The sequence below is a fragment of the Aulostomus chinensis genome, chromosome 11 (genome assembly GCF_037954235.1).
Source record: "Aulostomus chinensis isolate RoL2024-O1b breed Wild chromosome 11, RoL_Achi_v1.0, whole genome shotgun sequence".
Taxonomy (NCBI): domain Eukaryota; kingdom Metazoa; phylum Chordata; class Actinopteri; order Syngnathiformes; family Aulostomidae; genus Aulostomus; species Aulostomus chinensis.
The window spans coordinates 3,841,876-3,868,106 of record NC_141330.1 but is presented as its reverse complement, the minus strand read 5'-3'; the positions used below and the strand labels follow the sequence as shown (position 1 = coordinate 3,868,106).

The 26,231-nt window shown below is 44.4% G+C and overlaps 1 protein-coding gene across 2 annotated transcripts in view; it reads right to left on the bottom strand.

Annotated features, from left to right (window-relative positions):
• Positions 1-1,771: 1,771 nt before the first annotated feature.
• The window catches only part of znf385d (zinc finger protein 385D), a 99,924-nt gene continuing 75,464 nt past the window's right edge, over positions 1,772-26,231 (bottom strand). For both annotated transcript variants that reach the window (XM_086217782.1, XM_086217781.1), the window contains exons 4-8: positions 24,010-24,172; positions 9,990-10,334; positions 8,269-8,450; positions 4,782-4,883; positions 1,772-2,771 (exon numbers count right to left, since the gene is read on the bottom strand). In XM_086217782.1, coding sequence (XP_086073908.1) covers positions 2,517-2,771; positions 4,782-4,883; positions 8,269-8,450; positions 9,990-10,334; positions 24,010-24,172 — 1,047 coding nt within the window. In that variant the 3' untranslated portion in view covers positions 1,772-2,516. The remainder of the gene's footprint in view (positions 2,772-4,781; positions 4,884-8,268; positions 8,451-9,989; positions 10,335-24,009; positions 24,173-26,231) is intronic.

Genomic DNA, 26,231 nt, shown 5'->3' with positions numbered 1-26,231 from the left:
CTGAACAGCAGATAGACGAGCGCCGCATCTCACTTGCAGATGTTTGGGATCATGGCTCCGGTGTGATTAAATGGAAGTGAGCTGGTGGCCAGAGATTGGACTCTGGGAGCGGGGAGCTCGTCCTCAGGCAGCCGGCTGTATTGGTTTTGGAGAGAGGGAGCTCCCTCGTCTGGCTGGAGAGTCTGTGTTTACGTGTCAGGGAGTTTGGGGGCAGATATGCTACAAGTGAGGGATGGATGAATACGCTCAAGGGTTCATGGAAAAGTTCACAACTGATTAATGTACATCCTATGAGTTATGGTGTTGCGGTGAATCCGGGTCTCTCCAGAACGTCAGAGTAAACAGACTCAGACCTGCTCCTGTCAGTGATGCTATTTCCTGGATTGGAGGACGCCCTCTGGGCTTCAGGATATCAGACATCAACTGTGTATTTATGGTGTATGTGTGTGTCTGTCTGTGTGTGTGTGTGTGCTTGCATACACGCACGTGTGCATCTGAGTTTCCTGTGTCAGAGCTTCGTCTTTTATGAAAGCCTCCACTCTATCTGCCACCACCGGATGGACGAAACAGCGTGGCTGTGGCCGCTCTTCCCGCCAGTCAGCTGCCGGAGGCGTGTGCTTCTCCCACGTCATCACCCACGAGGAGCAGACCATGAAAATAATAAAACACCGATAACATCACGGGAAGTTACCCGGCAACTTGGGATCAAAACATGGCTAAACCGCACATTCCTTCCCTCGGAATTCCACGTCTCCGCCTGAGTAGCGTTACTCCATCCGCTCATGTGCTCTTTTGTGGGATTACACTGAGGGAAAATAGACCCGTAATGGTCACAAATACATATATACACATGACATCATCACCCCGAGGGAAAATCTGATCCACAAATGTGGGCCATGATTTGTGTTTGGTAACTCAAGACAGATTTGGAGCTACAACGTCAGATATCTGATGTTCAGTCCTGAAAAGTGTGTTTATTACCTTTGCACAGGCCCAGAAAGAAGCCACGAGAGGCCATTTTGCTGCAGGTGTTATGTGGCGGTTTGTTGTTTTCCCTCCACCAGGTGCGGCTCTCAAGGAGGCGCTGGCTCTCCCGGCGCCCTGCAGGTCAGGTGAGCGCTTCTGCTGGCGAGATCATGTCTGCCTGTTAGCAGGATCAAACAGGTCTGATTGAAAGTCGGTTGATGGATCAAGAGAGAAACCATTCGTTTTTGGAGCCGCTCCAAATCCTGTTTTTGGGGTTTTTTCCCCCACATTCTTTCTAGTAGAATATCTAAGAAATGAATAGATTTATTATTATGAAATTTGTTGGAACGAGAGGTCATAATACAAGAAACAAGCGATGAACTCTTGGAGACGAGCAGCTATTTTTCTCTCTTGGTCGAGGTTTGTGCTCTGAGTGCTTTCTAGTGGTGGTCAGCTGATCAGAACAGATCAAGTTACGTCTAAGTGTGTGTGTGAGTGACTCCTCAAGATGGATAAAAAAAAAATGGATGCTGTGTTTAGGTGCTGATGGAAAACTGGGAGATCCCAGCTTCAGGGAAAAATTCTCATGTGATTTCCATCAACTGTGGAAGATGTTTCTGTGAATGTGAATTGAAGCACACGTATTTACTCACCACAGACTCGCTGCTGCGGACTATTTACTGTATGTGGTTGCTCCAGCGACTAGACAGCCTCATCTTCTGCTTGTGAGGAAAACATTCACGCTTGGTAACAGTGGCACACTTACAAGTAAGAGCACGACCAGCAGTTCTAACAAAGTAGGACTCTTTTATTTGAAATTATTCACCTTTTGCACACTGACACGTAATATACACAAGCTTTTGTGGTCCCTCTGGCCCGAGACATGGTCAGTGACGACGTAATGGGTATCGACCAGGATTGCTTATGATGGATGACGAGCACCCGCGCACGCACGCACGCACACACACACACACACACACAGATATGCAAGGACGAGTACAAAAACACACAGAACGACACGTACTCTAACCATCTAACACAGTCTAGCCATCTAGTGTAGACATCAACAGAGGGGGGAGGGGCTTAAAGTGCATACAGGAACAGAGGATGGCCCTGCTCGCTCTCCTGCTCAGCCTTCTCAGTTGGGAGCGACAGCAATCCTCCACTAAAGCAATGATCGTGTGCCACGCTGTATCCTTTCCAAAAGCATATCCCTACTTTATTGAGCTCAGAACTGCCTTGCATCATGAAGTAATGACACTGCATAGTTCACAGGGTAATGTGTTGTACATTATTGCGGTAAAATGTAAGTCCAGTGTCCGGATTTGAGCCAAAGGCTACAGGATGGCACAGAAAGCATAAGAGGAGTGAGAGGAGTAAATCCGTCGTGAGGAGGAATGCTTGGCTGCTGTGAGGTTTAGCTTTCGATGAGAGAATCCACACGATGTGAGAACTGGTATCATGGTGGTGTTCAGTATCCTGGATGCATAGAGGGAGCACTGATGCTGAGGCGACTCCACGTTCTGGGCTGGAGTGACAAGTCGAACGGATCAGTACGGGGAAAAGAGGACCTGTGGGTGGGAGGTCCTGACAGGCCCGGGGGCCGGGCGCAGCAGTGCAGCGGACAGGGTCTGTGTCTGGAAGAGGGCAGGGGTCGGGGTGTGGTTAGGGGTGTGGTTCGTGCGGTGTGTGAACGAGTTGCCAATGGCGGCCGCCGCCGCCGCCGCCACTGCTGCCAGATGAGCGGGGATGATCTGGGTGGTCAGAGGCTGGCACTGCCGCTCCTTTCCCAAGGTCAACTTTATCTGGAAGACGAAACATAGTGAGTGTAGTCTGCACATGCGCACGAGGACGGTGAAATAACACGGTGGAGAAATAGCAAAGCAGTACATCGATACTGGAACGGATCCTGCTAGCAGGCTGTGGAAGTGAGCTGAGCGCGTGAAGTGCTTCAGCTGGCTGCACAGAGGAGGACGCATCTTCACTTCGACCTGGCAGAGGGTGGCTCTATCACGGCAGTCATCACTTTGCAGCTTCAAGATGTTTTTTTCTTTTTGTCTCTCTACACCTTTAAGCCCCTCTCTTTTTCTTTTGCTGTCTTTTATCATCCAGCTCCACCTGTGGTGTGGACTGATCCCCCAGAGGGGAGGGTGATGACAGTCGCAGTATCTTACATGTATATGAAGATTACAAAATTCAGACAATGACATCACTGAGTTAGCGGTCATGTCTGGTGGATACGCTGATGTTAAGTCGGGCTTCAGGAACGTTCTCCTGCAGCATCGGAAAGAGACCCCCAGCTTCCTGCCTGTTGATGGCCAGGTGTGTGAATGTGTAGCTTAATGCTGCCATGCCAACAAGCTTGTTGATTCCTGAAATACACTCAGTCGTATTGGTCCTTAAACACGGAATGACAAAGTAAGGAAGCCTTAGCATATTTAAAAAAAACAGTTGCTTTTCTTTCATGAACCTGCAGGGGGAGAAAGTACAGCTGATGAGTCTAATAGTGCGTCATGTTTTAATCTGACAGGATGGAAACAACAATGACAACTGTAGTTCCGCCCTTTGTCTCTGTGACGGGCCTTGCTAGAACCCGTGTGCACGAGCGTCAGTCACCAGTGTGTCAACGAGGGCGTCAAGGCGTCAGACCCACCGGCCCTAGCCCGCCAGTATTAAATCCTTATGGTAATCTAGCAGCCGTGTGTTTGCAGTGGTGTTTTAGTTCATTCAGAGTTATCACATGAAAAAGGAAAGAAAAAAAAAAATTGCCACAGGATCTATCGGCTACATTGTTTCCACAAAGAAAAAACGTTTCAAAAAAGCAGGGAGACAAAGAGTGAAAGACAGCAGCCTCCTCCCCCAGCAGCAGCCTGGAAGGGTGAGCAGGTCGCCAAAGTTATCTGGTTTAATCTTGTGTATCAGTAATGGAAAAGCTACGGTCTCGCAGCATCAGGATGGCAGCCGTTGTCGTGGGTTATCAATCACTGACTGGCGTCGTAACCCTATGGGAAGCATTCTTTACTCTCCACTCATCAGAGGAGCTCCTCTCCGTTAACTCAGTCAATGATGGGTTTCAGAAAAAGTCATTTCCCCCACACTGGTAACCCCCGCGCTTCTTCCCGGCAAACAGTGTGAGTGATAAATGGCGTTTTCAGAGGGATTCTTAAGGATAGAAAATGAGGCTCTGCTTTATCTGTCCCACGAGGCTGCTGCGTGACCAGACCTGCAACGCTTAGCATTTGTTTTAACTTGAATGGAGTAAAACGATGACATAGAACAGAGAGTAGCAGAACATGACCAGTGAACTCCCAGAATGCTGTGGTTTGACAACCTGCCTGACACCGATTTGACCACAACTACTTCAAATAAGTTAGAAGTGACATTTATAATTACCTCTAAAGTGTACTCAACCTGAGTCTGCAATCTGCCACCAGTGTGCTATATTTTTTTGTCAATAATAATTTGAATCGCTGACATTTTATTGAATTAGCTGCCATTGGTGAACTGAATGCACCTATCAAAGCTCTCACACTTCATTATTTTGTTCCTGATATGGAGAGGAACGTTAAGTGTTTATGGATCTCGTGTTTGGAGGAAAAGAGATCGGCTCATATCAGGTTTTAGCGCCGACAAACGCTTTTTATTTGACCTGCAAACAAGTGGCTGAAATGTAGCCAATGACGACATAAAAGAATGGCTTTCTTCTGAGTCGCTGTGATTGTCGCGTCAGCAGCAGGATGGTGAGCAGACGCAGGAGTGTGTGTGTGTGTGTGTGTGTGTGTGTGTGTGTGTGTGTGTGCTGCCGGCTGACTCACCGGCTGCTTGGTGGGGCCTTTCTGCGGTTTGCTGTAAGGGCTGTATTTAGGTTTCGCTGGTTTACCTGCTGCTCGGTCTTTGTGACGCCGGCTGCTGATGTGCTGGAGAGGAAACAGAGAACAAGGAGATGTTTCAGTCGCCCTGAGAAGAATCAATTCCTGGGAGTCCAGACCTGAACCACCTCATTTTCCACTGAGGACAAAAGGAATGTGCACCATTGCACCTGAGGCTCTGATGGTGGGAGATGGTGCAGCCGCACCGATCGCTCACACTGCTGCACAGTCGGGACGATCGTGTGTGAATAAAACCCGGGAATGTTTCACCAGAAAATGTTGACAAGCCCGTTACTCTGCCAGAGATGAGGCTGCAATGCGCTAATTTACTTTTGACAACGCATTCTAATAATAATTAGTAATTCATTCATAAGAAAACTGTTAATGATGAACACAGAATGAACAAAATATTACCATAACTTATTAATTATTGATAAAACACTCTTATGCTTCTAGAATTTCCACCTAACACTGATTAGCACTGATTTATGAAGAAAGACAGTGCGTCACAATTCTTGACGTGGATCAGACGGAACGTGGAGGTCAGCAGAGCGCTAGAACGTGAAGAGGAACGTCACACACCCACATTCCACAACCATTTGGGTGTGTTTAGCGATGCATCGGTGTTGCGGTCAATGTTGGGTCACACGTGCTGGTCCTGGCTGCACGTGCCTGACTGACCTGCTGCTGAGAGGGGTTGGATCCGGGTGGCTGACATGCACACGGAAGCGTTTGTGTTCGAGGAAGCTGAAAGAATCTCATGTAGATGCTTTTCTTATTCACATTAATTGCTGTTTTACATATTCCTGTGTTTCCAGTTAAAAAGATTTTTAAAAACTGCCGGCTCACTGAGTGAAGTCCAACTCTTACACGTTCCAAGCGAGGAAGCTGCACATGTTAAGGGCAACTCGAGTTCAGGTCCCCAAAAACGGCCTTTTTAGCCCTTTAAGGACTGTTTACATCCACCCACATCATCCAAACACTGTCTAGTTCAGTTCTTTTTACGACAGAAGCCACACCAGAAAAAAGAGTATTGGCATTATTTCTTTTTTTTTCTCTCTCCTGGTATTAGGATTGTCTGCGATGCTCTATAGAGGCCAGTAACCTCGGGCCAGACAGCGTTTCAGGGTTGATAGCTGATCGTGAGTTGAAGTGGAAACCTGACCGGCTTAGGAGGAGGAGGAGGAGGCAACAACACACCTTCTGTCTGGAGAGGAGCGGCGCTGGTGACTGGAGCCACCCGTGGTGACACTGACTGCACCTCTACTAAGTGTTCTCATGCTAAAATCAGTATTTCCTGCATGTGAGCGTGTTGAATTAACAAGAACCGTATATATACAGAGAACTCAGCCGATAAATAATTCTGTGTGTGCTGACAACAAAAGGCAAAATTCTCTCTGTGTCCAAGTTTCACAAGTCCTTGCAGCGGATTTAACAATCACACATTTCCTCCGGTTTCTTGCTCTAACTGGATTTTGTCATGCTGGATTCTTTTCACAGAGAATCGCTGCTGTTCTGAAGTACTCAGTAAAGTTCCCGCATGAAAAATTCATACAAAGTCTCTCTATTTTCAGTCATAAATCTCAAAGTTATCTTGGACAAAGTGAGTGGTTTTCAAGTATTATATATGAAATTCACCCGTGACGGAATGATCAGCTGCTACAAGAAAAGGAGATTTGGGGCCAGAGGAGCCAGAGAATACCACACAGAGATAAAATGATTGTCTGGAATACACTGATTTAATCTCAACATCTTGTTTACTGTATTTCTAACGGAGGGAAGAAACACTTTCAGCGTCATATCTGCCAATTCTTTGGTCATGAATTGAATTTGCTTGAATTAGTTTTAGCACAAGTGCCAAAGAGAGACAAAGACTTGACACAGGCAAAGCTCTGCTGTGACAGGGAATGCTGTTACGAGCGGGGAAGCACCTTTGTTTCCAGAAATATTCTGTGTTCATCCCAACAAAAGGGAGATCTGACATCGAAGTAAATGAATCTAAATAAGCAGGTTTCCACAGATGAACAGGAGGCTGTGTTAGACTCACAGCTTCAAACATGTCATCATCTACAAACTCTGCTAAAAATAAAAGAAGACTTCAGGCTGCAGCTTCATCACTAATATACGTCAAATAGGTTTAGAGCCGCGGTAGGGGGGGCGAGGGAAGAAATCTGATTACCGAGCAGCTGCATGAAAACGGGGGATTTACCGTAACTGGGTTACTACTGTGCATGTAAATGTGTTAACCTGGTTTGTCCCTGTAGCCTGGTGTCGAGTGTGTAATCGGAGAGGGAGCCAAAGACTAAATACAGCATCAGATTGAAGTAATTAACTGGAGCTAAACATCCACTGCTGAGTTGAACTGATTACATTTGAGTACACTGGCATTTGAACTGCTACATTATGACTCTGAATGTGTAAAATTAACGTAGCTTTTATATGTTTAAAACTGTCTAGTCAGCACGTGCAATGATCTGTTTACGTCTGGAGACGAGAATCGTCCTGATGATTTTCCTGCTTAATATCTACAGCGAGGCCAATATTTTTGTGTACTTCATACAGTATGTGCTGGTTTTTTTGCAGTTATTTTTAATTTCTTCTCCATTATTTTACAGACAAACCATATGTACTCTTTTAATAAGTACTCCTTTATGAGTACTTTAGTTACGTAGTAGTCGCGTCATGAGTAACTTCCTCGTCCATCCTATAATTTTGACGCCATTGCCACACCTGATAAATTAGGGAACTGGCCGACACAGAACATCGTAAACGCGCGTTAGCGTGGGATATGTCATCGGAACGTTTTCAGACGGGCTTCCGTCACCTCCAGCGCGTTCAGAAGCCGCCCCGTCTCTTCTCATACTCCTCCTGGAGGGTTCATCTGATCAGTTTCAGCTTTGAAAGGCAAAAATCTTCATGCTGTGAAGGATCTTGAACCACCGCAAGAAACCCCCCCCCCCTTTTTTTAACCGTTCTCCTGTCCGTGACTTTTTCCAACAACTCCGAGGGTGTCGCTCAGATCCATATCAAATGTGAAGCGCTCTTGATGATGCGTTGTTGTCCACAGTGTGAATATGTTGCCATGGCAGCATAGTGACTTTTGTGCAATCCTGCTAACCAATAATTAAGCAGAACTTGGTGGAGGTAGTCAATGGAGATTTTGGAGTAAATCTGCCAGTTCTCCCAATTACATGTCTGTCATATGACGAGTTGCTGCAACACAAAGGATCATTTTCAGTATCTCGTTACACTGCAGTCAACATTTGCCTTGTGGAGGGTTTGATTATACACCTGTCAAATCTATGTCTTCCCCTCTCTTAATGACTCCTCTCAGTGTGTGGCTCGTTTATCGTGTTTTCACACCTGAGTGTTCAGAATAAACCTCCACGTCCCTCTGAGTGTTCCAGAGTGTCTGTCAAGGGGAAACTCTCACCTGCTTTAGCTGAGTCTCTGAGTTGACATGCACATCACACGTCTCACAGTAAAACGTTTTGTTCTGCAGGCCCGTTGATGATTTGGAAGATGGAGTCAGTTTGCTTTTGACTCCAGGCCGTGGAAAGGACTTGATGGAGCCCACGCCGCTCCTGGCCTCCAGCATCGTCTTGTGCTTTGTACCTATAAGTTCAAACAGGAAACAGCCTGGTCAGCGCAAGAGCTAAACCGACAGATTCTGCCTCAGAAGTGGGGTATTATACAGGGTTCACACATTTCATAAAGCTCCCTTACATTTCCTTGAATCTTCCACACTTGTAAGGAGCCTTTTATGACTCGACATGTTCCGAAACGTCACACACATGAAAAACAACACGAAAATTCACTGTATGATAAACTGCAAACGTTTCCAGGCATGAAAATTGTTCTCGTAAAACTGTTGTGCGAACCCTGATTATTCCTTTCCTTTTATTTCGCAAATATAAAAAAGGTTCTGTTCTAAAAGTTCCTCCCTACTCAAATGAGACATCGCAAAAAATAGACGATGTAATTATGACAGGACAAAAGTGTGGAAAAAGTTTCACACAACTATCAATAACTGATGTATTTCCAATATGCAGCAGTGATTCCAGGATGGAACCAGTGAGCTATACTGGTATAATGAGCCAGTTATAGCACAATCCCCTCTCAAAGGTCAAACAAGGCCACTCCCGCACCATTCATCATCTCCACTCCAGCCTGTTACTGATAGTAGTACTGGAGATGAATTACCTTCCATGAATCCTACTGGACTCCGATAACCGTAAGGACTGATTTACATACTCGGCTGCAAGACAGCAAAGCTGGAGCTAAAGGCTGTCCTGGAATTCCCCAAAACTTGGTTCTGCAAAGTCTTGGCGATGACGAGGTGCTTGGGGGAGTTTGTGGGTTTGGGAGGGACAATAGACGGACAGATTTATGCACCGACATGTCTCATCAGAAACTTGTAGCCAGCAAAGACAATGACAACACTCAGGACTCTTTCTGGTCACATGATACCACTGGATTCTCCCTCTCTCTCTCTCTCTGTTAGATGACAGTGAAATGACTAATGCCCTGAACAGAGTCTGGTTCTCCTTAGCTCAGCTTAGTCCATCCAACTGTAGATGCAGAAGGGGCCCCTCAGGTAACAGCTTTAATCTGAGTTACAGAACCAAAATTGCGCTACAGCAGCAGTTCTAAACCTGGGGTCTGGGACCGCCAGGTGGGTCAATTATAATTTTTGAGAGTCCCCAAATAGTTGTGTGTGTTTGTAGTGTTCTAGTGCCTGTAAATGAGATATCATTTGTCTTGGCATTGATGTTGTCCTCTGTGTGAGGGTCAAAGCAGGCTGGTCCTTGAACACTATAGACTACTGTTATCTATTAGTATAAAAACCATGAAACAAAGTTTTATATGTACATGTTCTTTGCTCTTATTAGCAGTCCCAGTTTGCTCATGAGAATATGTTTCCTTCCATTATCGTTCTACTAGGCCTAAAGTACACATGTTGACTAAGGCGGTGCAGTTATTCAAAGTTTATTTAAAGTATTAAAGCCAAAAAGGAATTTATTACTCTGTCGGTGGACAGGAGTGGGTGGGAGCAGACATTAACTTTGATTATTCAGGGGGTTGAGACCGCAATGTTTGAAAAATCAAGAACTACTATAATCACAACGGACACTTGACCTTTGACCCTCTTACCACTGTTGTGAGCCTCCAGCTGCGATGCTGAGTTGACCGCCACTTTGCAGAGCGAGCAGTAGAGAAGACGCCGCGCTTTCTCCTCCTCCGTTTCTGTGTCCGTCGCCCCTTCCTGCTCCACCTCAGGCTCCAGGTCTGGTTCCGAGGGCGAGTTGACTTGCGACGGCCTCTCTTCCGCTCCAGCGGCTGAGGTAGTCTCTGGGGCGGTGGCTGCCGTGGTGCTCGGGACTAGCGGCGATGCCGCAGGTGCCGGTGCTGGAGTCGTTAGGCTCGCCAGTGATGGCGGAGGTTGCGCCAGTTGCAACACAGGGGAGAGCGGAAGCGGCACTGTTCCAAGGATGCCATCTGCAGAGACATAGAAGCTTTCTTTAGTATCATAACCCTCCATCCATCATTTACAGACGTTCTTCATGCTGTTCTAGACACAGGTGGTGGAAGATACACTCGAAGCCGTTTTTAAAAAAAAATTCAGATATGGACACATTAGACGAAACCTGGATGCAAGAGAACAAGAGAGTTTCTTTTTTAATCACCTCCAGCGAGGAAGTCATGCGATCAGCGACCCTGGTCTACCTCTTGGCAGTATTATTTTACAGGCTGTGGATTGATATTGATGACATGTGGCAGGACGACAGAACCAAAAATTAACCAGAAGTGAAAGCTAACTCACTGCAACATAAGCATTCTCCTGCATTTCAGACTTACCGTACGAGACAAACAGTTAAATACGCAGCAGCTTGTCAGGGCCACTCGCCTCTTGGTCATTCAGTCGCTGCTCTGCAGATGTCATTCTGGGTTGTTTCCATGCACTCTGCAGCGGTAGTCATAAAAGAGTTTCTCCTCTTTAGCTTCAAGGTTGAGGAACAACTGAGATCTGATCCAGATCAGTTCCAAACTCATGTCATATTACTGTGGTGAAGGTATGAGAGGGAACGTCGGCAAGGCCAGTATTAGTGAATGACCTCATTCACCAACGACGACTCTAATCTTTTCACATCAACACATAAACATTACAACTGTCAAACTGGTGGCGGCTAACAAGATGAATATGATACCAGTGATACAGGGCGGCTCTTGATCCCAGAGGCTCCCTGATGGAAACGTCAATACACTGATGAGGAATTCCGTTACTTAATAAGAAAGAAATCTCTGACCAAACGTGGCAGTCGCGGGAGCACAAAGCTCACTCCCCAAAATAAGTGAAGGCCGATGTTGACGAGGACCAACCACATGCTATTGTTGAGGTGTCAAACATAGATGAGGGTACTCTTACAGGAAACATCTGCAGCTGAGCAGTCAAAAGTGGCAACTTGAAGCCTCATTCGTCCATAAACTTGCTGGCACCTCTGCTGCAAAATATAAAGAAGCAGTGTCGCCCCACCAAAAAAAAAACCCCTCTTCTAATCATCAAAATACAACAAAAACTTTAGCCCCATCAACGCACAACAGAATGTGCTGTGTACTCACACCAAACATAGCAATTAGACCCATCTGCCGGAATAAGCAGCAAGGAATTCTGGGAAACACCCCTGCAACCAGATGTGACAATATCTGCTTCTTCCAGCATGGACAGACACATCATGCATGCTGCTGAATCTTCCACGACAGAACAGATGCTGCCAACGCACGGTTTAAAATTAGGAATTTTAACTGGCGACTGTATCAGACGGAAGATAACAGCTCTCCGGTTGTCACCCTGCATGATTTACCGGTGAGACTGACAAGACTGAATATTGTGTCATATTCTCTTTTTGAACAAAACACAATTAATTTATCTCAATAAGCTTTTCTGTTTGCAGCTCACAAAATTCTTGGCGTGTTCTGGACCTACTTGGAATTCAAAGTTGAAAAGAAATCTTAAGCTCAAAAGAAAAAGTGACTTCATTTATTTTCTGAAATACATGGATATTGACAGGCTTGTCAGCCGGCGTCACCACAGCCTGACGCCGAGAGATATGGAGTCTGGAATTGTTTGTCATGAAAGGAAGAAAGTAAACCTTCCCCAAATGGAATACAGGAAAACTAGTCCAGTCCTCCCAGAGCCATACAAGAAGATAGATCCTGCTGCAGCTGACCGCTAGTTAGCTTAGCACAATGAATGGCAGTGAGTAGGACGTGTTAGCATACTGTACCTCAAAAGTCATCAAATCCTCTACTCTCTAAAGCAATCTTTGTCTGCAGTGATATAACTAGGGATGTACATAACATTCTTTATGAAATCATGTAAAATAAAACAGTGATTTTTGAATCAGACACATTTTGGGGCTATTTTCCGAAGTGGGCGTGGGGATTTGACCCAACACCTCAAAAGTGCTGCTGCAACAATGTGTGTTGACAGCTAAAGGGGACTATTTCCTCCAGAACAAATCCAGATCCTGAACCTTATCTATTTGATGACTTTTAACAAAGGTGTGCTAACACTAACTATCCACTTCCATTCATTGTGCTAAGCTAACTAGCGGTCAGCTGGTCTCTGTGAGTTTCTGCTTCCTGGTGTAGCAGAGGGGAGAGACGCATCTCGATCTTCTTTTCTGACTCTGGGGAGGACGGACAAAAAGTGTCGACCAGACAGGAGTGATACTGACTTACCGTAATTCCCGGACTATAAAGCGCACCTGAATATAAGCCGCACCGGCGAAATTTAGGGAAAAAAACAAATGTGTACATATACAAGCCGCAGGTGTTTAAATGTTTAATTACCATATGTAAGGGTTCATGCACAGAGGGGATTGTCAGGAAAGAGATGGCTGCTTGGGGAAGCTTCCCATTTATTAACATTTCCTACAAACAACAAGTTGCATACAGTACATGCATAACTTATTCAAGTGTTACCATTTAGTGCTATAGCACGGAACATGTACCGTGCTGTGTAAACTGTCCTGTATCACATGACACATAGCGTTCCACAAACAAAGCTCACAGTGCTTGACGAGCTCTTGTAATGTCTGTCTTGCTCTCGTTCTGTCTCTCTTATTGCATTTGGTTCCACTTGTTGTTCGTGCGAACTGCCTGTCTCACTCTTTCCGGTCTCCAGCGTTTCCTGCTGGAGACCGCCCCTTCAGGTGGGGGACGTAGACCGGCCATAGAACCCATAGAGTTTAAAGGTGGTGGACCGTAGCCTGTAATATCCATAGGTTGAGAAGCCCCCCTAGTGGCCGTAAGATGTATAAAATCATAGATTAGCCGCAACGTTGGATAAGCCGCAGGGTTCAAAGCTGGGTGAAAAAGTAGCAGCTTATAGTCCGTAAATCACAGTATATTTCTAATCATAAAAATAACACAAAAAATACACAAAGGATCCTTTAGATTTACAAGGTCACCAGATTATTCTTCACATTCTACTGGTGATTGACCGAATGTATCTGCAACACTTTGTGTCTGCAAAACATGTTTTGAGAGGAGCTGTAAAATATTCTGACCTCTCATCCATCACCAGCGTGCGAGATCTCATCAACATGTTACACAAACAGCTGCTCTGGAGAAAATATCATACATGTTGGAGGGAAAAGACGGCCGCGCTGGATCAATATATCTGACCATTGAAACAACAGCACATGTCAGAGACGGGAATACAGAGGACATTTAACAAAATGAAATTCTGCCTCGGCGGCAGCGCCTGATCGATGCAAGCGCCTCCAAGTTCTTCGCACTCCAGTGTCACGAAATGAAGATCAGACACCCACGAGAGCAAATCAATAGTGAATTATGTCATGCTATTTTTGTGAGACATTATGTATGGTTCTTATTTATTCCAACCGAGTCAGCCGTTGGCAAAAGTACTCCAAGTTAGATTGTTGCCAGGTTGACTTGTGTCAAAGGTTAAAAATATATCAGAGGTAAAAGCAGCAGGCACGTGTGATCTGGTGGTGAGCGAAGCAGAGACGCCCTTTACATCAGGAGAGCTCCTGCTGAAAGCTGTCTATTTAATACAGCTGCAGCTTGTTTGAGTGTTGCTCCCACAATCTGGGTGGAAGCTTCAGCTAAGTGCTTCCAATGTATGCAAATGTATGCATGGTGGATATTTCTTTGAGTGTGAGACAGTGTTTGTGAACATCCAACCCATTTACCCCTGAAATGGGTTTGTTGCACATTTATATTTGTTTGGGCACTTTGCTCCTACAGTTGACTGACTCCAGCTATGGATTTTTCAGCATTTTCATGAAACTTGTTGCATGTATTGAATGCAGATCTGTGGCGTAACGATTACAGCGGCTGTGAATGATACTGCTACACCGAAAGTGTAGTGAAGTGAAACCACCAGTTTAGAATACATAACAAGTACCTTGTTTCGCAGCATTGACGAGACCGAGCCGAGTCAGAACTCTGGCCTTTATGGTCTGTAAAATACAAAATGTGTCGACGGAGTTGGATGTCCAGCAGGTCTGTTGCAACCTGGAAGGCAGCATGACGCCTGGGTCCCTCCACCAAACACAAATAGGATATTGTACATTGAATTTCACCCCTCGAGATTGTGAATCTGCACACCTTCAGTTTAATACTTGCAGCTTCCACACATATAGGAATGAGTAGAAAACAAAACAACAACAACACATTCCCGGCCTTATCCGATTCAAATCTTTACACTGACTGCGTATGGGACTTCCTCTCAGAATTTTTGTGATGTTGTATGAGAGCAAAACTTGAAGCAGGGTGCATTTGTTTATACAGCACATTTTCACACCAAAGGGCAACTCAAAGCGCTTTACAGTGTACAAAAGGAAAGAAAACAAACCAAATAAAAAAAAAAAAAAACTACTACAGCAGTAAATGAAACCACACTCAGCAGTTGCGATGCTCCTTTTTTTTTCTTTTCCACACTGTCGCAGCTTGTTTTGCTGCTGCCGCCCTTTTATGCCCTCACTAGATGCCCTGACAGAATCTGTCCATCACAGCATCAGGTGACCTTACGCAAGGGCGCCTATTGATCAGCTTTGCCTGCGGGGGATTGTTGGTGATCACCTCTACCTGTACATGTTTGTTCTAGTGCAGATGAACATGGACTGAACTAAGGAAGAACATCTGGCATTAAAAGACCATTATTACAGGCCGTTACACTCAAAACCATGGCTGGAACATTTATTTTAAGAGTGTGGACTCTGTGGTTTGTGGGAACAGTGACTTCACTTATTAGTTGTGCACAATTTATGTTCTGTTTAATCTGAGTTGAGGTTGACTACGCTGCGGGCAAGAGCCAGAAAATCTAGCCAGCTAATCCAAACCACACTCTCTAGACACTGCCTCCGAACAAAAACAAAGCCCTATTAGAGATGAAGGGGAGGATAGAACCATTCTGCTTTGCATTTCAAACATTGCTCACTTCGCAGGTGAAAGCAATACACCTCACGTTGTCAAATCTCATGGCTCCACATCCATAAATGACCTTTACAGCACTACGTCCATCACCACCAGGCCATTACTTCAAAAACAAATACTTCATCTGTGTCTGACCTTGTCACTCCTGATGAATAATGTTTACACCACGAGCAGAATGGCAGCGACCTCTTTGCTCTCTGCAATTAACGACCAACTCGTCCCCGTCGGCTCCGGTGTGCCAGGCATCAACACCACTGACTCCATCCATCTCACAAGCCACCAAAAGCGGCAACACACCTGCTTGTCTGGGCACATTTTCAACGGCACCTCACTGAATGTGGTCACAGAAGAAGCGAACGTCTGGCGCTTGTGTGAGCCAGTGGCTCGCTGCACGTGTGATTTAGCTGAAGAATCCCAATACCAGAAAACCGCTGATCAGAGATGCCCCCTGCCTGGATTATAATCTGCACTGGTGCTTTAATTTCCTGCTAAATAACACAAACGGCTTTTATTTAGGATGCTCTCATTCTTGATCATCACTCATCAACAGCTACAAAACCCCAAACACATCAGACAACAGATACAGGACAATGATGCTATCATTATATAAAGGTAGTTATACTAAATATGTGGGCTTTTTATATCGCCTGAAGTGAGATAATTGAGCTCATCATTAATTTCCTCCTTGTGCGTTCAGTCAAGAGGCTCATTAGCCAACACAAAGAAGAGAAGGAACACCCCCCCCCCCGTCTTACGTTAAACACCTTCAGTGTATTTCAGTGCTGAATCAGTCATTTCAAAAGCCATCTCATGGTTTACAAAAAAATAAACAATAATCCCTTCATGTTTTCTCTCTTTTCACAAGCATTGGAAGGTCCTCATTTCTGCCCAGTGCAAACAACTCTCACTTCCTGTCTGCTATTCAAATAAAGCTACAGGTAATAACGTCCCTGCACATGCAAACCAATGAGACCGCTGAGTTTTGGTGAAGATGGATACCTTTCACTCAGTGGGTGAAACATGTAAAAGCAACAATGCATTTAACATACAAATGAAAGGGAACTAAATCAGGAACGAAAGTGGACATAACCTAACACATGCAGTGATGATTCCTGCTGATGTAATTCAAAGTAATTTTTTTCATTAATGACTTTGTTGTTCTCTTGTTTCCAGCGTGACGTAACCCTGTAACACATGCTTTGATCCTCAGCTCCTCCAGAGGCCGCCCAGCGAGCCACAGGACACTGAATCCTGATGAGCCTGGTGGCACGTGGCAGCTTCAGCCATGAAATGAGGCGATATCGTAGAGCCCCCTGAATGGTGGTAAAACGGCACTTTATCATTGATGAACTAATCAACAGGAAGGGTACTGTATCTTTATGTGTCCATCCATAGCTGGTGTCAGCCATGCATGTATTTGCCCTTGTGTCGGGTGAACCCACGATGTCATTAAAGAGCCATTTGCTGTAGGATGGGCAGGTGATTAAAGTGTACTTTGGCTGGCCTAGGACGTCCTGCACTCTGGGAAGCCTCCAGTAATCCATATCCCCAGTCAGTGTGACCTAACTGGCTCTGCGAGGCCCAGTTAAGAACTCAATCCCCTCTCATTAATGGAGGTAATGACTGTGATCAATCTAAAGTTGGTATGGGCGACGAAGGCGGGAGAGAGAGACAGAGAGAGAGAGAGAGAGGAGGAGATAAAGACTGAGAGAGATGGAGCTGGGAAAAAAAAGTTAAATGAAAGTTAAAGTGGAAAAGGAAGCAAACTTTGAGTCAAAACAATGTGAAAGGAGGCGAGGAGGGACATGAGAAGGTGAGAGGAGAGATAACATTAGAGTGAGAGACACAATTAAAGCCAGAGAAATTGAGAGGGAGGGAGTCGCGAAGGCAACAAAGAAGAAGAGAGAGACGGATCAGGGCAGGTGCTCTGACAGGACGCCGCCTCTTTTCTTCCCTCCATTTGTACCTCGGCTTCTCCCAACTCTCCTTTGAGATTTGCTTCGGCGATAGAGGAGAAACGCCGCTCTGAAATCCTTCCACTCTACTTAGGCTTTCAGGCAATCACAAGACTCCCCGGAGATCTGATTACCTTTCTCAATGAAGCTGGATTAAGCTCTTTAATTAAAATGATTGGGCCTTATTATATGCTGTCACAACTTAAAGGACAGAAATCCCTCATGGCTCTTGAGTTCTGTCAAATTTCATCCAATTCCACCCCCCCCCCCCCCCCCCCCCCCGGTCTCTCTTGTCAGTATTCAAAGACGAGAAACGAGTCACGGTTGAATATTCCCACGATAAAAGAATGATAAGGTGAAGAATTTGCATTCATAAATAAGTGCACGGATGCTTGCAATCATCCTTTTTATTGAAGGGAAAAAGTGACATTATCTCAGATATTTAACAGCAGCATGAGTCATTGAGCCGAATTCACACTGATTTATGTTTTTTCCAATTTCATCTGAAAGCAAATGATCCGCACCTAATTTCTGTTGGGAAGTTTCTGCGGTTGCACGGTTCCATCCAAAATCCCCACAAATGAGAACATTTGCATCAGCACGCAGGTATGGAGCCAATCTAATCACACACTCATCACGTTTGCTGCTCCCGCCGACGTCTGTCTGTTCAAACTCTGTTTTGCAAAGCAGCCTGCAGCGAGTCACAAATGCAGTTTTATTGCGTGATGGTGGTGGAGGAGGGTGGGGCGGTGGAAGGCGTCAACCATCGATGGGGATCTGAGGAAGGGGTATGGCGGAGGGGAAAAAAGCCTGAGCAAGCCTCCTGCCTCCCTGCAGCCTGCTCCAGCGTACAGCTGCTGTCAGTGCTGGCATGGCTCCCTTGACAATCTGCTCTTTAATAGCTAATATCAGGGTACATTTCCTCAGGCACTGGACTGGAACTGAGAGATGGCGGGCTATGCTGTGGGCATTTCTCTCTCTCCCTCCGTGCTGTTCTCTCTCTACCTCTACTCTCTCTGGTGCTGCTGTAAGGACGCACAAACACATACACACAAACTTGACAGGCTGCCGCTGACTCATCCGGCTAATCTATACTATCTCGCTGCGTCCAGCTGTCCGTCTTCGAACAAAACACACACACACACACACACACACACACACACACACACACACACAAATTCAAAGATGAAGTGGAGAAAAGAGATGCTCCAGTTAGAGCCTTTAATGAAATCCACACTGGGACTGCACACTTTCAAACGCTCACTATTCCTCGACCATGAGTTCTTCCCACAACAACGTAAGAGCTCTCTTAGATAGACAGATGAAATCATACTTTTTTTGCAATATTTCTCATCATGTTGGTAGAATTCAGGTGCTTTCTACTTACAAAAAACCCCCACTAAATGTGCTCAAACTAATAAAATCCCTGCACTGAAACTTGGTAGACAACATAATCAGGAAACTGTACCGACAGCAAGCCCGTTCAGCTGGAGGGCCGCGGGGGTCTGCCCCCAACACACCGACAAACCCATCAGTTCAGTCTACAAATGAATTTGAAGGTTTCCCAAAAATGAACGACTCCTCAAGATGCAATTCATCTAAAAGTTAAATCACGAGGTATCACTTGAGCAACGGACATTTTCAACACTCTAAACCCCTCGAACCAGCAGAGTGCCCAAGCGCTGATCCTAAACTGGATGCTTTTCTACATATTCATGTCTGGTAGGAGGCGGCTTACAAATATTTGGAGGGAGTCGGATCACGAGGAGTCATTCGTTTCCAGGAGTTGTTCAAAAGAAAGCCGCCTCGAATTTTCTGTAAATTCAACTTGCAGCCTCCTCAGCTCGCTGCGTGTGTTTGTGTGTACATGTAAATGTCCGTGTGTGTGTGTGTGTGAGAGAGAGAGAGAGAGAGAGAGAGAGAGAGAGATGTAGCTGAATTCCACACAAAAAAGGTTATAAGTAAGTGAAACGCTGTGATGTGGCTTGACAAGAAATCAGATACCAAATGGCTGTCGTGTTGTAGAATTAATCTCCTTCAAATGTGTTTACTTCCAGGCCGATATCACAGCTTGAGTTTGAAAGGAAATTAAATTAAGCAATTGGCCTAATGAGGGAAAAAAACCAACAACTATTTTTCTTTTTTGTTTTTCTTTTCTTTTATTTTCTGGCTACTTTTGCTTTGAAATTGAAGTTCTGGAAATGCGCTGGTGCATCGAGCCAAGGATAAAAACAAAGAGAATCATAGCTGAGGGAAACGTCCGACCCCTCGGGCCCTTGGCGTGTAGCAATGTGGCTCCTAAACATAATAACTGAATAGTGCAGACCTAAAGTATAGGAAATAGAAGGGCCCGATGCAGCAAACAGTCCTCTCATGCAGTAATACAAAATCAGGATTCTAAGGTAGTTAGAGACGATATCTCATGTGGGATTTGATGACTGATTGTCTCCATCATGAATGAATCTACGTTTGATTCTATCACGACACTGATTGTTTTCTAAGGCTAAAGAATGAAGAAATTCCCACATTACGGTGTCTTCTTTAAAAAAAACAAAAAAACAAAAACAACAAGCCATTATTCCAAATGAAACATTTAATAATTTTTCCTGAAATCTTCATCTCTCTGCAACTAGAACCAGGACCCGTGTTTGCATAGGACATGACTCAAAGATCCCCTCCACACATGTACCACCTGCTCTTCCTCCCTCATCTAACAATCCAGAATACATGAATATGCTAATATTTTTCATGCCACATGTTTATTTTCTGCTCTCACTGTTTGTCTGCTGATTTCTCCAGCTCTAACATCCCTCCTGTCCGTCTCTCAATGGCTTCCCAATGTTTGTGAGGTCACTCATCGTGCTGGTCGGCCCGAAGATTTCCACGGATTACGCGACAATCCAGGACTTGACGTATATGATGGCGAGTCCAGCTCTTGTTCCCACGGTCAGGTGTACTTGTTCGTTTAAAACAACAACAACCACAAAAAAAAAAAAAAAAAAAAGTTCGCAAAAGAAAAACGACTTTGATTTTCCAAACAAACCCGGTGAAAGTCAATTGCAAAGCAAACCGAGCCCTGCCTCCCTCCCCTCCCTCCTGAACCCTGCTTCCCATGAAAGTGAGACTTGTGCCTCTGATATAACGACAATTAATTCTTCTGACATCTAAACACATTAATATTCATTAGTTGGTGCCACTTGTGACAAACCGCTGCCCAAACTCATTGATACGATGGTGTTGAAATCTGCTGCTGCTGTTGTTGTTGTTGTTTTTTTGACGTGCGCTGAAATGATTAATACACATTTGCCTGTCTGGTTATGAGGCCTTGTTGTTAAAGTTCTGTGAGGTGTCTGCTTGTACATAATGTGTTTAGAGTTTTTCGAAGGCTTTATGTGTATGTTTAGTGTCAGAGCGCCGCAGCGTCCATTATAAATGAGTATCCGAGTGCCGGTAGGAGGAGGTCAACCTCATCTTCACTGCCTCCTACTAGTAGTTTGTCTTTAAAAGCGTCTAAAAAGGCAACACTTCACCCGATATTGATGCAAACATCCAGTCTGCACTTTAAATTCATAACGGCTTCACCCAAGAGAGCGACGGAGCACAGATGCAATAAAAAAGATCAAATCTCTTTCTGACAGCAGGAATTAATGCTAACATTTGTACTGTGAGGTGTTCTCTTACAGAGCTAAGCATACTTTTGCACAACTAAATCCCTGATAGCTTTCAAAACTATCCAGGTGACTGCAGCTGATTTAAGCCGCTTGGTACGATGGAGGTTCTACAGACTAAATATTTCTCCCGACATCGTCACGGAGGATAAACACAGACCTGGATGTGTTGCAGTCAACGGGAAATAGACTGTTCGCACGGTTCAAGATATTTTAAAAAAATCTCAGTCTAATTTGTTTCCGTCCCATTTGGCCCATTAAAATGAAAATCATTATAATTGCCTCTTTTCATTAAATTTAATTACTGGAGACAAGATGTAAGCCTTTTTTTTTTTTTTTTTTTAAGTCCTTAAATTTAGCAATAGCTTTACAAGAGCTGTAAGACACGTGAGCCTTCGATGTCTCATTCATGAGTACTTTGTGCAGGACTTCTCAGTGAATCCAAACTCAGAAATTGCTGGAGACCGAAGATGAACAACGGCAAAACTACACAAAACATCCGTTCACAGCAGCTGGACAGACGTGGCTGGCTCTCTCTGGAGTCACAGAGAAATGATGCAGGAGGGAAAAACACTCTCGGTGAGCTCGAGAAACCTATTTGTGAGCACTTGAGAGGGAAAATACAGTTTGCAGGTGAAGTATCGCTTTAAGGAAGGTAAATGTAACATGGTGTGACTCCTTTATGTAGTTATTAAAAGATCACCACAGTAGAGTATAAGGGATTATTTAAAACCCAATTAAGTGCTTATTAGAAGCAGAGTGGGTGCAAAAGATGTGATTTTTTTTCTTAAAGGATGACTTTGAAGATGTTGCAAATTTAGAAATGAATCTTGGATTCCACCACCGCTACTGCTGAAGACCTATAGACCTCCTGGATGGCGTTTCATCAGCCCAAAGCTGTCTTTCTGTAAATGTCGACAAGCTGCAGCACGGATTCGCTCAGGGGAAGCTTCAGTGCAAATTGCTCCACTTAATGGTTTGACATTTGTATAGCAGCTTAGTAACTCTGTGGGATGCGAGACAGACTGCTGCCAGGTAAAATTAGCATATGACCTGAATGATGAGAAATATGTCAAATTAAGTACTTGAAACTTACTGTTTTCGCTAAAACAACAAGTTAAGAAGAGTATTTGTTTATTACAATTAGCCAGCGTTCAATACCCTCTGACATAAATGTGAAATAGCATTAGCAGAGTCAGTTGGTTGGGTCCTCACCTCCAGCAGAAGCTATGAGCAGGCCAGACATGATAAAATGGGTCGTGGTACCTCAATGTGCTCCTAATTTAAATACTTGTGGAATATTGGAAGAAGACATGGTGGAGGTAAAATGAATCCCAGAGCACGACAGCGAAATGTGTTTCCAATACCTTTAAAAAAAAAAAAAGAGCATTGTTGGAGTGGAAGGGGAAGACTTGTATTGAGCCAATTTCATTATTCAACTGACAGCCTAACTAATATTAAAGTGGAGGTCACAGCGAGGGCAAACCTCCTCAGAGGGACTCTCAGTTGCCAAAACCGTTATCCTCCGCAAAACCAATGCGACACACGGCACATAAAATCATTAAAAACAATCTTCATCTGGTTCCTGTCAGACGCGGAGAGTTGCAGTTACTTTTTGTTTACTTTTTAAGCAGACGTTCCACCAGGAATAAGTATGGTTCTTGGCTGACGTCTGGCTGAGATAACTGGATTTAAACAGCCACCTGGCCGCAACGTGATGAGTATGAAGTTACACACTCAGCATACAACAATGGGCACCGGCGAGAATGTAATTAAAAATTGAATAATGGGGAATTTCAGCCCTGTATCCCCAGAAATTATGTCCTTAGGATTATTGTAAATTACCAATATTCAGCGCCAGTGGAGGAAGTAAAGCAGAGGAGGTCTGGGTGGGTGGGGGTGGGGTGGGCATGTAACGCCTGCTCCTTTCCTGCAGGAGAGAGACTACTTTTACTGTTGCGGTTTTAGAACAGTTCCAGGGGAGGCTCAGTGAATGGAGGTGAGCGAATATTACATTAGTTATTTAATTAGTTGAGCACAAATGACGGGATCTTGCTCAAGAAATACTTCACTTGCAGTATTTAACTGTTTTTCAGAGGGGAAAAAAAACCTAATCAATGCAGTTGGAGATACTATTCTGACCATATTTACTCTGAAATTATGTAAAACAGCAATATTAGGCTACCTTGGCTCAATTACTGATTGTCTCTTGGATCAAATACCATAATCACGATCAATCAAGCATGTAGGAAATTAACAAAACTAAGCCAGTAAACAACAAGGGTTGCACTTCTTCCAAGCTCTGCCTAAGGGGAGACCCACTGTGTCAGACTGCAACATTGTCTCAGGACGACTTCGGGGGTTTCTGCAAAATTGTTAAAAACGATCAGTCGGTGACTGGCTGAAGTATGGCCGCAGCCGGTTACGATACCATGTAGCTAATAAGTGATGAGGACCTTTAACGTAAGACTGATGTATAGAGTTTTTCCTCTTGTCTGTACAGAACTGCATTGTTCTCACCCCAGGATTCCTCAGGAGGATTCAACTTCCAGGTTAAATACTGCAGTGAGATCTGGGGAACACGCACAGAACGTATACTGAATACAAGCCGAGTAATTTGATCCCCAACCTTATTATCGTGACACGTTAGTTGGACTAACATGTTTACATGTACATTGAAGGTACAGTTTTACTCAAACAAACGCAATACATCAACTCTCTCTAACATCTTGTGTTTGTTATCCAGATACAGAGTTTCAGTGTAGGAGGTTTGCAGTCTGGGTGATTGAGAGAAGAAATTTTGTAAGCAGAAGCAACATTTTGGCTGCTTTTCTAGATCAGAGTAACTCATCCTGAATGAGTCTGATTGTCCTGCGTGTCCTGCTGAGACTAAAAACTCAATAGCATGGAGTGGGCAGCTCGCCATCAACACACCAGCCAACCGAGAGCCCATCCAACTGCTGCGGTGATTGCATGATGTATGCAGCACAACAAAAAGCTGACGTTATGCGTCTAGTATTCACGCTCGACAAAAGGACGGCGGCCATAAAGCAACAAATTTGCAACAGGCGGTAAAACACAAACCTTCTGAGCCGTTGGGGACCTGCGAAGTGTTGATGCCCTTCGCGATCTCCTGGTTGGCCGTTTCCTTGGTGACGGCAGAGCCTTTGAGCTTACTCTTTGGAGCATCCAAGGCTTTTAACCTCTTGGCATGTTTCGTCCCCTTGTAGTGGGCCAAGGCTTGGCTCTGTGAGGAGAACAAATAACAAGCTTGATTTAACGCTGGGAAAGCAGCTCAAAACACGGCCTGGGTGAAGTGAAATATGAAAACTAGAGGAATACACTCAGAGCTGGAGAGTCAGAGTAAACATAATTAGTCGAGCGTATTCGATACGTCCAGAAACAAAACTTTCTTCTGCCAAGTTATTTTAAAAAGTCCCCCGCTGCTGAATGATTAATTCACCCAGGTAACATTCTTCTGAGTCATGAAAGTGGTTAATTTTCTGGATGGAGGGCCATTTTCCCAACTGCTGGATAAAAACACAGGTGAAACTCATGAAACTAATTACGGCCCTGTGCTATTCAGTGTCACAGTCATTCAGTAGAGCCAGCATGTGCAACACCAGGACTTGGCCCACCTACATGGAACAGGGCCATAATTAATGTTATTGTCAAAATGGCTGCCGTCAAACAGGCTTATAAACTCATTTATTTATTAGTAAATGCCACATTTTGGAAATGAATTTATCTTTCTACGGTGCACTCCTTTAAAAGGCCCTGATGTAAAAATAATGTTTCATGTTTTGCACAATCATCCTATTATATAATCATTTTTCTTTGGCCCAAGCTTTCAGATTTCTTGGCTCGAGCCTCTGGAGAGATTTCAAATCGGTCTGGCTAATCAAATTATAAAGGAGTAATAATGAAATAACAATTCAGTCTGAAGATAAGCTAATTTCTTTAATACCTGGATCTGATAGATTGGGAAGTGTGCGACCAGCGATGTTTAATTTATAGAGTGGTTCTTTAGTTAAAAGTCAGAACACGTAACGCCACCAAGAATCACCTTCACAACAGATTCATCCCGGCACACAGAACAGGGATGTATGCAAAGACTTTGAGCTGTCCTTGTTTACCTCTGCACACTTCGCTGCATGCTTTGCCTGTGGCCACAAGAAAGGTATCGGGAGGAGTGCAATTGCCTCTCGGAATAAATAAGAGCACCACGCAGCACACATCCCCAGAAGACATTCGCAAGCAGCTTTATTTATGGGCCTCCGTGGAGATAATCACTGAAGACTGCAGGGACAAAGAGGCCGTGCCATGAGGTACACCAGCATCACCATCTCAGTAAAACACTGTAATTCCAACAATTAGCATCCTCTAATCTGGTCAGACTGTTGTAGTAGGAGTGATAATCCATAGACATTGTGATAGAGAATACACTTGCCATCTCCTGGCCTTTCAGATTCACATTTCACACACTTTGGTAAGAACTTGTCACGGAGTACATTTGGGCTGCTGGCAGTGAGACTGTGCATCAAATGTCAACACGCTGCAGTTTCTCAATAAGAAGCGATAGACAAACTCAGGCCCGCGGGTCACTTGTTGAAGTTGAAGGTCTGAAAAATGCTGCGACTAGTTTCCATCCCGTTGGCTGTTTTTGATCATTAATGAGCTGAGCAGGACGAGAAGCTTTTTATCAGCTTGTCTGCAGCTATTCCTGACAAGACAACACATCCAGTAGTTTTACTTTCACCTATGTTTCTCATCCACTGGGCCAGGGATCATGAGTGGACTGCATGACAAGGGAAATATTATTTTTTGCATCATGGTAAAATATATCTTTAAATGGTTTAAAGTTTACCCCAAACATTAATAATTTGTGATATAATAAAACACATCTTTAAACAGTTCAATGTGGGGCAAAAGCAAACTGCAAACATTCACCTGTGCTGTGGGAAATTAGCAGAGGAAAAGAGTGGTGTTGCATTTCATTTGTGACAAAAATCCAAATAACAAATAAAGAAAGAACAGTAAAAAAAAAAAAAAAAAAAGCAACAGCAGGTTAAAAATCTATAAACACAAAGAAATACTCAACACACTGATTCATCAGGAGGAAAGAATTATTTGAAGGACCTCGATACTTGGGAAATAATTTGTTTACGACCAATGGCCTCAAGGTCGTCACTGGAGCCGACTACAACAGCAGGAGCAAGAGGAAGTCCCACACACACGTTCATTCCTCTATGGCGGATGAAGTCAGCGCTAAAATGGCCATTTCCAATTTCCAGTAAGGATGGAAA